The 14409-nt window shown below is 37.6% G+C and overlaps 1 protein-coding gene across 3 annotated transcripts in view; it reads left to right on the top strand.

Annotated features, from left to right (window-relative positions):
• EXOC2 (exocyst complex component 2) overlaps window positions 1-14409 on the top strand; it is a 139021-nt gene that overhangs the window by 33955 nt on the left and 90657 nt on the right. For all 3 annotated transcript variants that reach the window (XM_026114852.2, XM_026114850.2, XM_064507100.1), the window contains one exon: window positions 3114-3238. In XM_026114852.2, coding sequence (XP_025970637.2) covers window positions 3114-3238 — 125 coding nt within the window. The remainder of the gene's footprint in view (window positions 1-3113; window positions 3239-14409) is intronic.

Here is a 14409-nt window from a genome sequence, read left to right as displayed (position 1 = left end):
GGGGCTTACCTCAAGCGCTTGTACACACGTGCCGCAGCCTGGGAAACAGATAAGGGGAACATATAATCTGCTGTGCATGTGGATTTACAGTATAGCACCACTGGAATAAACTGCAATGTGGTAGGATAGCTCGTGCGCTGGAATTCTGTGATGAGTGGGAACAGGCTTTTGGGGAAGGACAAGCAGGAAGAGGAGAGGGACTTGCCCTTTGTGCGAAGAAGCAGCTTGAATATATGGAGCTGTCTTGTGGAATGGGTAGCAGGATGGTTGAGAGCTTGTGGGTCTGGATCAGAGGAGGCCAAAAAGGATGACATTGCAGTGAGATGCTTGAAGAAGACTTTGTCCACTTCCTTAACTTGAGGAAGTTTCCAGATCACAGACCTTGGTTCTTGGAGACTTTAACCTCCCTGATAATTGCTGGAAGGGCAACGGAGCAGGATGCAAGCAATCCAGGAGGCTTCCAGAGGGTGTTAGGAATGACTTCTTAACACAGATGCTAGACAGGCAACCAGAGGTGATGCTTTCCCAGGTCTGCTTCTCACAAACAAAATCAGGGATGTGATAATCAGTGGCAGCCTTGACTGTAGCAGTCATGAAATAGCTGAGTGCAAGGTCGTAAGGGGAGTGAGGAAGGCAAGTAGCAGATTATAGACCCTGGATTAGGCAACAGTAGTACAGAGGAGGATCAGGGGTTTGTAACATGCCATAAACTTCAGTTGGCAATCTAATACAAATCATCTTCTGAGGTGTATCACCAGGACTGTGTAAGATATGGGGATAATTATTCTGCTTGGCATTATTAAAGCTGCAGTTGAAGTGCTCTGAGCAGTTTTGGCTACCCTGCTTGAAGAAAGGTATTGAGAGCTGAGCCACTAAAATAGGAATATTTAAATAGCTGGCTCAGTTTGCAACAAGGAAGATTTAGGTTAGATACAGATTAAAAATGATATTAGATTTCTTAAGCCCTGGAACCAACTAACTTGGAAAGCTGCAGAATCACCATCATTGGAGGCTGTTGAGAATTGCTTTGACAGGCACTCATTATAGATGACTTAGGTGTGTTTGACAATGCCTTGGCTCTGAAAAGTAGATTAAATGACTACTTAAAAGTGATGACTCTAACTGGTTTATCAAAATTACAGTGGAATATGAACAACAGCATGATGTGATGATTATCTTATATCTCTAATATGACAAGGTGACAGTAAAAACACTGCTCAGCAGTGCTACCAAGCAATTGATAATCTAAGTAACTCTATTAGCTTGTATGGACCCTTTTAAACTTCCAATGGCATAGCACTGGCATAGTGTGTCTGTGCCTGAAAGTCAGTTCTCATGTACTTTTGAAGCTGTCAACAACAAGGCTCAAAGAATAGGATGGATCTGATCATGTTTGGAATCTAATTATAAGTAGATTTAAAAAAAAAAAGCAAAGTTGATTCCTTTTTCATTTGGAAATGTTTAGTTTTGGAAATACTCTAGAACTGCTGTTAATTGTGGAATTATCTTGGCCATATCATTTGAGCTCTTTTTCTGGAAACATACAGTAACTGTTCAGTTCTTGTCCTCTGTGTAGCCTCAGGTATCAGGAGTGCTAAATATGTGGTGCACTGATGTTTTGGTTAGCTTATGTATGTTTTTTCCTTGAAGGAAATTCTTTTTAAGCAATCAAAATAATGTCTTTTTTTGTCCTGACAACAGCATGACAAATACAAATAAACCATTTAGACATACTATTAGTTTATCAGATAAAATGAAACTACTTTAAAAAGAAGAGTACAGATTTTTGTTATTTTGAAAGTGCTGCTGGTAAGTACTTCTTGTACACCCAAGCAGGCCAGTCCATCCAGTACTTAATGTGAATTCTGACCAGCAGATTGAGAGAAGAAATAAAACAAAATGTTGTGGCATCATGTCTGTAACAAGGGAGCTGTCTGTAAGCGCACTAGTATTTTTGTCTCCCAGCAGATGGTGATAGCCTTCTTACTGCCTGATCTAAAGTTTGGATTGTTTTTGTTTTAAAAAAAAAAAAAAAAAAAAAATCTTTTTCTGCCACTGGTTAAAACTGACAAAGGCTTTTGGCGGAATTGCCTTAACTGTTCTCCCTTGCACTTGGAGATGTGGTGGAATTCTTCATTTGATTTTTTTTGTATTAGGGGGAGGGGGCTTGGCCTGCAGGTAGGATAAAGGACTTTCCTAAGGATAAAAATCATGTATTATATTTGTTATTTCTGAGCTACTTTATAGTGGTGATTTTACAGTGGCTCCAGTAACGTAACTAATGAGGCCATATTCATCATCATCAACAAAAAACGGTATACAAGTAATGAGTCAGTCATGAATGCAGTTAACAGGTCACTTTTAAAGTAATTGCAGCTGCTTGCCAAAAGGGGGGAAAAAAAAAAAAGAAATCGAATATAAACTGGCAGTGATCTAGAAATATTAGGAAACTTAACACAGAAAGAAACCCATAGATATAACAATGGTAAGTTGGACATAAATAGTTTACTTTTTCAAAAATAAAAACAATCCAATGGATTGCATGTGAAAAGACATACTTTCATAAAGTAGGAATCTCTTCAGCTTCTCTTTGTTTTGCTGTAGTACTCTGTTTAATTGTGAAACTTATGTACAAACTAACATAAAAATATTGAAGGAATTCAGAAACTGAAAGTGAAAAAGGGTTGTGGACTAAACTGAAGAATTAGATATTGGAATAGTAGATGTCTCTTTAATACTGACATTTGTTTAATCTAGTGTACTAAATGTAGTGATTTAGCACTGCCTGTTTAATGTAGTACAAGTAGCTAGCTAAGATTAATATTACATATTTAGAATAAATTTCTTGATTGATTTAAACTATAACAAAGTCTCTTCCAACACAAATGATGGGAACTCTCTATATAGGGTTAAAAAAACCACAAAACTTTAGTTCTCTAGACATGTAATACTAAGGGAAAATCATCATCATCAGGAAGCAAACTGGATAGCAATCTCTAATAGTTTCTGTAACAGTAACGAGCTTTATTTAGCAAGTATTTGGGTTCTGTTTATTCATTAGTTGAACCTATTCATTGTAAGAATGTCAGTGGTATTTTTTTGTTTATTTTCAGTTTTGATCAGCTCAAAATGGCAGTTGTGAATCTGAAGAAACAAGCGAATAAGAAAAATGAGGGGAGTCTAGCTTACGTGAAAGGGGGTCTCAGCACTTTTTTTGAAGCACAAGACGCTCTGTCAGGTAAATTGGACTTACTAAATACAGTATAAAAGAAATGTGTCTTCATGTGTGGTTGACTGCAATATTAAAAATATTCTATTGTTGTTCTGTGCAGTATTTTATGGAAGAATGTGATGAACCAGAAATCCATATTATGTTGGTCACAAGCTAGGACTGGCTAGCTGATTGTTGTGGTGTATTTGCAAGAGATGGCACCAAAAGTGTCTGGCAGGAATTGAAGGCATTTGTTGAAACAATATAGCCCACAAATCCATAAAGGAGAGGAAATGTTGAATTGGAGATGATATCAAGATCATCTACAAACCATAACAACATAAAAATTCATATGTTATGGTACTTTATCGCGTAATCAGTCTGTAATATATCTATATTCACTATACTCTTACTTAGGAAATCAGGCAGACCTTTGTATTCTGCTTACCAAAGGGAACAAAGGGAAGTTTGTAGTGAGATTACATTGGTTGTCTGTACCATTTCTACATATACTCAAGGCATAAAAAGTCTCTCAGGTAAAAGCTCATCATGGGCAACCAAGGTTCTATCTGTTCAGAGACTGTGCTAGATAAGAAAGTGACTGTGGGCCATTCCGAATAGCTTTGATATTTACTTCTGTGCTGTACTCAACTGCTGCATGTTGTAGGATTACCACTCCTGATCACTGGTTCTGTGTTATGGGTACCGTGGAATGAAAGAACGTATCTACTCACAGCCTTAGCCAAGCTAGCACTTTCATTGTTTCTAGGAAAACAGCCTTGGATAAGTACCAAATGGCACCAAGTGGTACTCCTAGGTGAATCAAAGGGATGTTTGCTCTTGATCCATTTATAGGCCAATTGCTAACCATCTGCTAGTCCTTTTCATGTGGCAGGAAGAAGAGAAAATAGTGTTGTCTCACCTAGTGCTCCACCTGTACTCCTGCCCCAGGCAGATTAGCCTGGGACCTGCCCTCTGCTGCTGTGACAGCATTTTCAAGTGGTTTTGGCTACCTCATTCACTAATTTCTAGTTTAGAGAACTTCTTTTCCAGAATTGTGGATGTACATGCTTTGATGGGGAAGACCTCTCTTAAAGACCTGAAGTTCATCCCAGAAAGTAATGGAACTTCTAGCTATATTTTCCCACCCAGAGTTGACATATTACTGATCAGTTTTGGAAACCTTGGCCTAAATCTGAATAGGGCTTCAATACTAGAAGATAAGGATTGAAAGATTTAGAAATATTTAGATATCTATATATATATGGAAGTATTCAATATTTAGAAATATTGAAGAAAATGGTTTTAGTCATATGAAAAGATATTATGAAGAATCAGGATCTGACTTTCTTTAACTTTTTTAATTGAGTTTTTATTACATGCCAAGAATGCAAAATGATAGGCTATTTTTCCCCGATAGTCTTAAATATCCTGAAAATCTTGAAATCCTAATTTTATAAATAGTTCGAAATCTTCAATACTTCTGAACAAATACTGAAAATGTGACTTTTTTCACATGCAAATGTGCTTTGCAGGTAGAGCAATTAAGTACTCCCAAAGGTTCATAGTTCTGTTCCCCAGCTGTTACTGTTATGGATAAAAAGTATTGCTGGTGAGCATATGTGTTATCTTGTAAGGTAATTTTTCAGACTAGCAAAGTCTTAGTAGGGTTTATAGAAAGCTAATGCAAATCATAAATGTTGTGGCTTTTTAGAAAGACTAAAGGCTTTCGACACTGTCTCCCAAAGCATCCTTTCAGATAAGCTCAGGAAGTGTGGGCTGGATGGGTGGACAGTGAGGTGGATTGAGAAATGACTGAATGGCAGAGCTCGGAGGGTTGTGATTGGTGGTGCAAAGTCTAGTTGGAGGCCTGTAGATAGCAGTGTCCACCAGGGGCCAGTACTGGGTCCAGTCCTGTTCAACTTATTCATCAGTGGCCTGGAGGAAGGGACAGAGTGCACCCTCGGCAAGTCTGCTGATGATCCAAAGCTGGGAGGGGTGTCTGAGACACCAGAGGGCTGTGCTGCCATTCAGAGGGACCTCAACAGGCTGGAGAGATGGGCAGAGAGGAACCTCATGAAGTTCAATAAAGGGAAGTGCAGGGTCCTGCACCTGGGGAGGAATAACCCTGTGCACAAGTACAGGTTGGGGGCTGACTTACTGGAAAGTGGATCTGCAGGGAAGGACCTGGGAATCCTGGTGGACAACAAGCTGGCCATGAGCCAGCAATGTGCGCTTGTGGCCAAGAAGGCCAATGGTATCCTGGGCTGCATTAGAAAGAGCATTGCCAGCAGGTCAAAGGAAGGAGGTAATCCTCCCCCTCTACTCAACTCTGGTGAGGCCACATCTGGAGTACTGTGTCCAGTTCTGGGTTCCCCAATATGAGAGACATGGACTACTGTAGTGAGTCCAGCAAAGGGCTACTGAGACGATGAGGGGACTGGAGCATCTCATTTGAGGAAAAGCCAAGAGCGCCGAGATTGTTTAGTCTGAAGAAGAGAAGACTGAGGGGGAAATCTGATCAAGGGGTATAAATATCTGAAGGGAGGGTGTCAAGAGGATGGGGCCAGACTCTTTTCAGTGGTGCCCAGTGGCAGGATGAGAGGCAGTGGGCACAAAGTAGAACACAGGAAGTTCTGTCTGAACATGAGGAAAAACTTCTTTATTGTGAGGATGACCGAGCACTGGCACAGGTTGCCCAGAGAGGTTGTGGAGTCTGCATCCTTGGAGATACTCAAAAGCCATCTGGACAGGGTCCTGTGCAACATGCTTCAGGTGACCCTGCTTGAGCAGGGGGGTTGGACTAGATGATCTCTAGAGGTCCCTTCCAACCTCAATCATTCTGTGGAACACCAAGTGGTAGATTTTTCTTGTCCTTTCTTTTGAAGTACAAGCCTCTTGCCTTTAGAGACTGATTTCCTGATAAAGGGAGAGGCCAGAGAACTAGCCAGAATGTAAGAAATATTAATAAAATAATGACAGAAAAAAAATTCATTTACTTTGCTAAATGTTCTGTATATAAAAAAGAGTAATAGCATCAATAGGGTCTTGCATTTCTTATTTGTAACAGTGTTAATCTCTAATTTTATGCAAAATTATGTGTGCTATCCTTTAGCTGAATTATGAACTTAAAATTTGTCCTGAATGATGTGGATCTTAGTGACACTTTATATCTGCAATCAAAATGGCATATTTTTATTTTCGTCCCAGGGATCTCCTCTAAGTATTTTAGAGGAAAAAAAAATGTGTAGCTTGTGTCATTCTAAACAGTGAATTAAAATATTACTAAGAAAGAATGGCCTTGATGTTGTTGTCGAGGAAAATTAGACTTCAAGTCTTAATCTCTTATACATATAAATCAATAATACTGGAGTTCCAGGGACTTGTAAAATCAATACAGTAGTTTACAATATTTAATACAGTATTTATTTTTAACTTCTGAAAGCACACTATTAATGAGGATGTACTGCAGGTCACAGCTGCCTTCTGTAGCATTTTGATTTTCCTTTTTCCTGATGAAATTTTCTATTCATTGCATATACAGAAACATTTTTGGTTCTTTTTCTCTAAAAGAAAGTGTATGTACACATTTCAGCTTTATAATGCAGAACTTCTGGTTGGCCTATCTTCCCATATGTGCAGAATGTTTTTAAGGGAGTCTAGTTGGAAAAAAAATGCTTATTTTTGAAAAATTGTACCTATGATAGTTACAAGGAACAGCTAACTTAGGTGGATATGGAGAGAGTTCCAGTAGCAGCAGCAAAAAACCATATCGAACAAGTCAAGTTTTTTCTCCAAAACATTTGATAACTACAGTTCTGTCCAAAAAAGATGACTAGTATTCAGCATGAGTATTATTAGCATCGTTCTGGAGAAATGGCTCTGTTGTCAAAACTTGAAACAAAACAAAACAAAAAACCTGCACCACCCAACACATGAAATCTAGGCATCCTAGGAAATTTAAACTCTTTTAACAGAAGAACTCTCATTAAATTAAAAATCCCATTACACTCTGGCTATGCTATGTTTGTACAAGGTGGTACAATGCCACTTTCCTATTCATACACAAGTGAAAGGGAACTTGTGAGTCTTATTTTCTCCTTTAGAAAGGTTCAACTAGAATATGTATGCATTTAAACAAAGTCACATCAAGAACAGTTTATATTTGAAAGCTGAAATGTGGTTTCAGCACAAATTCTTAGGGACGTGGGATTGGTTCTGCAAACTGTTTCGTTTATAGTTGCTAAGCACAAGTCGTCACAAGCAAAAAGCAACTTGAGAAAATCATGATGGCTCACATCTAGTTTGTTAGTCTTTCAGCACAGTTTAAATGTTGTGAGCTTGTTGAATTTTTTTTGCCTACTTCATCTGGGAAGGTGTTCCAAAAACTCCAGTCATATTTTGGTTGATGGAGAAAATTTAGGCTGTCAGTCTTTCCCTCCAAATATCCTAGAACACTTCCTCCAATCCTGATGATCATTCTTTGCAAATTGTAGTTGTGTTCCATTTCCATGCTGGTATTTTTTGTTGTTGTAGAGCAGAGCTATCTATGTATGATTATTTCTCTTAGCTCTCTCTAAATTGGTGTGGGATATTCTTTTTTGTAGGAGATTCATCTTAAGAGCTATAGTCCTTTACCAGGTATTTCATAGCTATTTCTTTAACATGTATGTATACCTGCTTTTCTCACTCATAGACTTTTAAAAATGTTTCTTTCAAATACATGAACTTGATCTGGGAAACCCTTAATTGTCATTTTGGTGTAGCTTTTCTCATTAGCAGGGCTCAGTAAGATCAGCCTTATTTTGCGTGTGTTGTCAGACTATCACACAAATTAGTTAGTCTTTTCACAAGTAAGCAACTAAAACCATAAAAAGTTACACCAAGATGCTTATTGTATTATGTGATTTAGAAAGTGTTTACTAAGAAAATAACAGGCCAGATAGGCCAGAACCCCTGCTGCTTGGTTTAATTTCTTGGAAAATAGAATTGCCTTATCAGATCCTCATGTCTCTTTGTCTGTTAGCTTGGCTGACAGTTTTGACGGTGACTTTGCTGCAGAGGAGATGTTCAACAGGAAGTTTGTTTCATCAGCTGAAGGGAGCTGTAAACTGAGCTGAGGGGAACTGGGCTCACCTCAACTTGACCCACTTGTCAACATCAGGGACTTAAGCTGATTTATTTCCCATAATTCTAATTGCAACCTAGAGACTAGCATTCCCAAAAGGGCTGATGTTTATATGATTGTAGAGATGTAATGTTTTATTGTCATGAGCAAATGATGTCCCACCCAGAAGTCTTTGGAAAGCTAGGAAATGAGTTTACTTATACTTTTTCTTTTACTATACTTTTACTATATATTTTTAATATAATTGGTTTTGAAATGTTAGGCTGCAGAGTTTCTTTTTATTTAAGTAAAAGGGGAAAAAAAATAGGGAAATGGCCACTTCCCTTGCTCAATTTTGCGAAAACATGCGAGTATTTGAGAATCATATTGGCCAGGAAGGAAGATACTGCATTGTTTTTTTTGAAACATGGATGTGTTGAACAAATTTGAGGTTTATATTTGATACTCTGGTTTCTTATGGCAACAGTTCTTCTGGTGCAGTGCAGTTAAAAATGCCTTTTAAATGATTTTCAGAAAAACCCTACAGGAAAGAGTCCCTGCTATCATAGCTCTATTCCTTTTCTCCTTTCCACCTGGAAGGCCATATGGTCTTTGGGAAAGCCAGTATGATGGAGTACTTTGACCGTAATTGGCCTTTTGTCCAGTATCTTGCCTAATACATAAGGTGGGATAATGTTTGCCTGGGTGGAATGATCCTCTGTCTGGCTAATGCATGCTGCTGCTTCCTGTAGAATATTTCTGCATGCCATCCCATAAGGCCAGTTCTAGGATGAGCATGTCAGTGATCCAGGGTCTGGTTCAGTATGAGTAAACATGTTGTACTGGCATTATGTGTGTTTAATGCATTTTCTCTAAAACTAAAACAAAAGAAACCACTGCATCTTTATTCAATTCTGAGTCAGATTGGGAATTTGGGAAACTAAAAGCTGATGTTTGTCTGTCATGTAAGTGTTCCTTTGCTTCTGTTTCTTAAGTGTACTTGAAAAGCAGTTTTTCATTAGACTTAATATTTTTCTTGAACTCTGGTGCAGAGAGGAATGAGAAGTTATGTTTGAATTTAAAGAGCATGCATGCAACTAATTTTTCATTGGTGATTCCATTTGTGAATAAATTAGTTAAGCGATAACTAATTTTAAAGTGGGGTTTTTTTTGAATTGTTACTCTTACCTCAGTTCACTGTCTCTTTTATCTTTTCGTCTGTTTGTCCAACAAAATGTTAGTCCATGACTGTTTTTTGCTAGGTACTAAGGTGTCAGACTGTTATGCCAGCTTTTGTTCTTGTCACAGTTTTGGGTTTTTTTAGTATATCTGATTTACGTTTGATTGCTCATTTCATTTTCACTTTACAGTCTCCAATGTATTTTCCCCAATAGTGTGAATTTTCATTAATTGTATTGAGTAAATCAAATTCTGACATATGATTACTACTTACATGTTACACAGCTGACTTCGAATAGCTAGAGTAGTTCTTTGAGTGCTCTCAGTGGTGTGTGTCCGTTAATGTTGTCTTTCTCATCCTGCCTCAAGCAGTAGAAAACAGTCATCTTGGGATAAAGAACTGCACTTTTATTGGTAGAAATTTTCATTACGGTAATTCGGAGAGGTCAGAAACAACAGGGCCATGTGAACAAGTTGCCCCAAGGTATATTAGGATACAGCATGTATCCGACGTATTTTACAGTGTTAGCCAGCTTAAGGTAACAGTTTGTATGCATGTATGTGCCCCACAGTAGATGCAAGGTAGCTTACTTCAATTTATGAATTAAGAACATGCCTCCAAGTAGTCATGAAGGAATATGCTCTAAGCTCACTCTCTAGCTTTCCAAGTGGATGCTCATGTCTGAAGGCTCAAGATATCTTTGTGCTGTATTATACACCGAAGCTGAATAAGAAGCAACTTCCCCTTTGTACCTACATATTTTATCTTTATGTTTATTGGCCTTCTCACATACGCACAGTGACAAAAGAATAGCCATGCTAATTTAAGTTTGCTTATTGAAAGCCTGTGTTCTGATATTGCACTGCTAGATGACAAGGAGAAATATTGCTTGTAGCAAACTCTGTGCTGAAAGAGAGATGACCCAATAAAGAATCACCAGGGAAGTATGTAACTGGGTAGTAGGTAGTATACTCTCAGCTGGATGCTTCCTCTTCATGCAATGCCCATGATCAGTTTCCATAGCAGACCAATCATTACTGTAATACAACTGTGAATAAGTAAAACTTATGCTACCCTGATCGACAAAAGACTCAAACTTGCCTTTCATAGAGGTGCTAGGATAGCAGTTTCTAATGCTTTTTTTTTCCAGTGTCTCAAGCAAGAGATAGCCTAATTTGAAAAAGTGGAAAACATCCCAGTAGAAATTGTCTTGGTCCATGGTAAAATTTCCATGCCCAAGCCTGTACCTGTCCTAATGCTAACTGCTTATATGGTTTCTCCCAGATCAGTAATCATCTTTACAGATGTCAGGTGGTGACTGATTACTAGCAGCTGTTAGCAACCGCATGCCTGTCATGTTTTGTGACATTGTGTTTTTCAGATAAATTTTATTGGTATTTTATTTGAAAAATATTAAAAATTAAAAAGGAAGATTAGTTTTGGATTTAGTTTTCCAATAGCCGATAGTGCAGTTGATGGCAAGTGTGCAGAAAAAGACCTAAGATCAAACTTGACTCAGATTTGACCTACACACCATCTAAACAGCTTAATTTCATGTTGCATCATTCCATTTTGATTTCAATACTGTTTTCAGATTGCATGCAATGTTTAAAAGCTGCTTTTATTCCTACTCTTAGCCTTCATAGATCCAAGAGGTTACCAGTTATACCAGAGGTTATAAGAGAATAGCATTTCCCATTCTCGAGTACCCTGGCACGGCCTCAGTCCGACCATGGAATTTTTAGTGGATCCATAAGCGGATCCACATTTTTATGGTCTATTTCTGAGATTTCCCTAGAAACCTCACACTTGCTTAAATACAGTGCTTTGTGAGAGCAAAGTTTTTAAGGCCTCACAATTTTGTTAGACTATGATGTTTGGTCTCCTATTTCCATAAAACCTTCCCTCCTAGCATCGTATTTTAATTTTTTTATATAATTTTAAGTCTCTCCATTTTATTAGATTTTTGCCACTGTGTTGGGGAAACAAACTTGAAAAAGTAAATGCTAGAGAAATAAAGCATGAAACAGTGGTTAAAGGGAATACATTTACTTCAATATTTTATAGTTTTTGCTTAGCTTGGCAATATTTCACAGAGTAAAGCTGCTTTTACCCTGCAGTTCACAAAAATATCCAGAAATCACTGAAAAATTAATACTTAGCAGTACTGTTTATTGGCCATAGTAACAAACGTTTAGGTCCTTTAGGTTTTTATAGTGTAATGCGTTATCAACTCTGATCATGACGAACTGTCTTTGTGTTGCTTTGCTCATTATATAGTTATGCACTCCTGTGAAATTCAGGAAGAGTTCTTAAATCATTGAGAGGAATTCTCAAATTCAGAAAAATTCCCTTCAAATTACAGAAAATATTTAATCTTTTTCACAAGGAGAACAAAGGTATTTCAATTCATGCATTTGCTGGAATCCTGGAAGCATGTTCACATGTGTTGTTCTTCCTTTTATTACTATGCTTCAGTGCCAAATTCTTTATGGTTACCACATTAACATCTTCAGAACTACTTTGCTGAATCAGTCTTTCCTTTTCGTCATTTTTTTCTCTTGTTTTCTGCATCTGATTAAAAAGGTTTGATATGTTTTGAGTATGTTTTTTTTCGTTAACTATATTTCTGTGCAAATGGACAAGATTTTCGAATATGCTAAATGCATGTTTCTACCATTTTCTAATGAAAAGAGGGATAAAACTCGCATCTGTTTTTCTTTGAGCAGAGTTAGGTGTAGGAAGTTTTGAGAATACCACTTCTTGGTGCTTATCTCAAAATGCATCTAAGAAAAATTCTAATGAGTAAATCAAAAATGAAATTTGCAAGTCAAAAATTGCATGAGCATGACAAGCATGGTTTAATTTGTTACAGACTTACAGTTGCCCAAGTAGCAAAACCATGTCCTTCCTTAGAAGAAATCAAATTGTTTTCTACACAAGCAGCAATAAATTTAACTGCAGTTTATTTTGCTACAGGCCTATACTTTGGTTTATTTGCCAGATTAAACTACTGCTTGTGTTTAGACAAAATTTTGAAGTATTTGGTCACAGTGTAGAGCTAGTGAGCTCTAAGCTCTGTCACTTCACTATTAAAAGTTAGTGTTTCACTGAAGCTGTGAAGTTTGCAAGCCTTCAAATACTCTGACTTAGCTGGGAAGGAAACTGGAACACCTATTGGCAAGGATAGTACAGAAAGCAGTTAATTTTCTGGACATGGTCAAAGCGTGTAGACCCAGACCATCCTCACCTCATTCGTTGTATGCTTGTTACCATAAAGTTTCTTGTAATTGTAAATGGGCTCTGCTAAGTTTGGAAATGCTGAGAAGTGACCTCAACTGCTGTTCCAGCTTGTATAGTTCATATCAAGTAAGTCCAGGTGACTTGCAGTTCAAGAATAAAATCCTGCCCATCCCTCTCTTTTTCAGGCCTTCAAAGGGAACCCTAAAACTTTCTCCTTGCCCTTCTTACCCTCAACTCTTTAGTGGCTGCAGTATGAAGCTGTAGCTGAAGTTAATCTAACTGCTGGCTGCTGACAGAGATGTAGGCTTGGTTTCCACATGCCCTTATCCATATACTCCTTTGTCTTCCCTTGCATTGCAATGGTGCAGCTGTGGCTTTGTTTAAACAACCTCACTGATGAATAAAAAAACCCTCTTTCCTCTTGCCGAGTTAGTTTTCCACCAGAGCAGCTCACTGCTTTTGCCTTGCATTTGTGTGATTGCTAGATCCATCGCAAGGAAGCATGCAGGTTGGAAATGGGGATAAAGGGAATCATCCCAAACTACAACAGCCCACCATTACATGGTTTTAGTCTAAGATGAAAGAATAACATGAATATCTCTAAATTCCTTCCCACGAGATTAGCTCAACAGATATTTTTCTTGACTGCATATAGTTTTGCCTGTCTAAACTTATAAGTCAGAGGGTTCCCTATGGAAGGAACATTTACTTAACTTTCTAAAAATTACTTCATGCAAACAAAGTTTAGACTTTCTAATAAAGCATTTTTCACTCCGAAAAATTAAAATCTTTTTTTTTGTAGCCCAACTTTGTCATACATATCCATGCCTTATTGCTATATCTGAATTTAATGGGTAAAAATAGCCTCAGTACATGAAGAAAGTAAGTAGCTTGTTAAATATGTAGCAAGGAATTCAGCAAGTTCCCTTACGTGTACTGAGAGTAATTTAGGTAGGTCTACACTTCTTCTCTATGTCCTAAGATAGCTCAACTGAGACAGTGGTCCAAAAATCCCTTCTGGTTTACCCTGTCTGTTATGTATGTTTAAGATGCCTTTACTTATACCACACAGTGCTTTCCTCCTTCCTGGAACTTAATACCTTATTGAGAAAAAAAAAAAAAAAAAAAAAGCATAAATATTTTTCCCCTTATAGACATCTTGTTCTCTGCTGGAATACCTGTGCACTGGCTTAATGTGATAACTCTTCCTGGGTTTACAACAACACTGTTTTCAAGCAGAGAATCTCAAATGCTTTATGCTAATCCACTAACTTTAACAGCTACCAGTGTGAAAAATGTAATGTTCCATTTCCTAAAAGGAAGAGGAGGGAATCATATGGCTACTGCATTTTCTTACCTAATGGAGATGATGAAGAGAACTGCTTTGGAGAAGATGCATTTTAAAAATTCCAGGAACTGATTCATGATCATGATACAGTTTCTCAATAAGCTGCTTTCAAAATTAAAAAAAACTGCTGTTCATGGCTTAATGTTATTTAAATTGGTAACATGTTAAATTACAGTCTTTCAGAACTTACTGTTCTGTCCATTAAAGGAAATCTTGACTATATTTTGCATATATTTTACAATAAATACTGTTTCTGACGGAGGTTTAGATACTATGGTTCAGTTGTGGAAATTTTGAGTTGTGTCCCCTTCAAGAGTAAC

Source organism: Dromaius novaehollandiae, chromosome 2 (assembly GCF_036370855.1).
Source record: "Dromaius novaehollandiae isolate bDroNov1 chromosome 2, bDroNov1.hap1, whole genome shotgun sequence".
In the NCBI taxonomy this organism is placed as follows: Eukaryota; Metazoa; Chordata; class Aves; order Casuariiformes; family Dromaiidae; genus Dromaius; species Dromaius novaehollandiae.
This window is presented reverse-complemented; position numbering and strand designations above follow the sequence as displayed.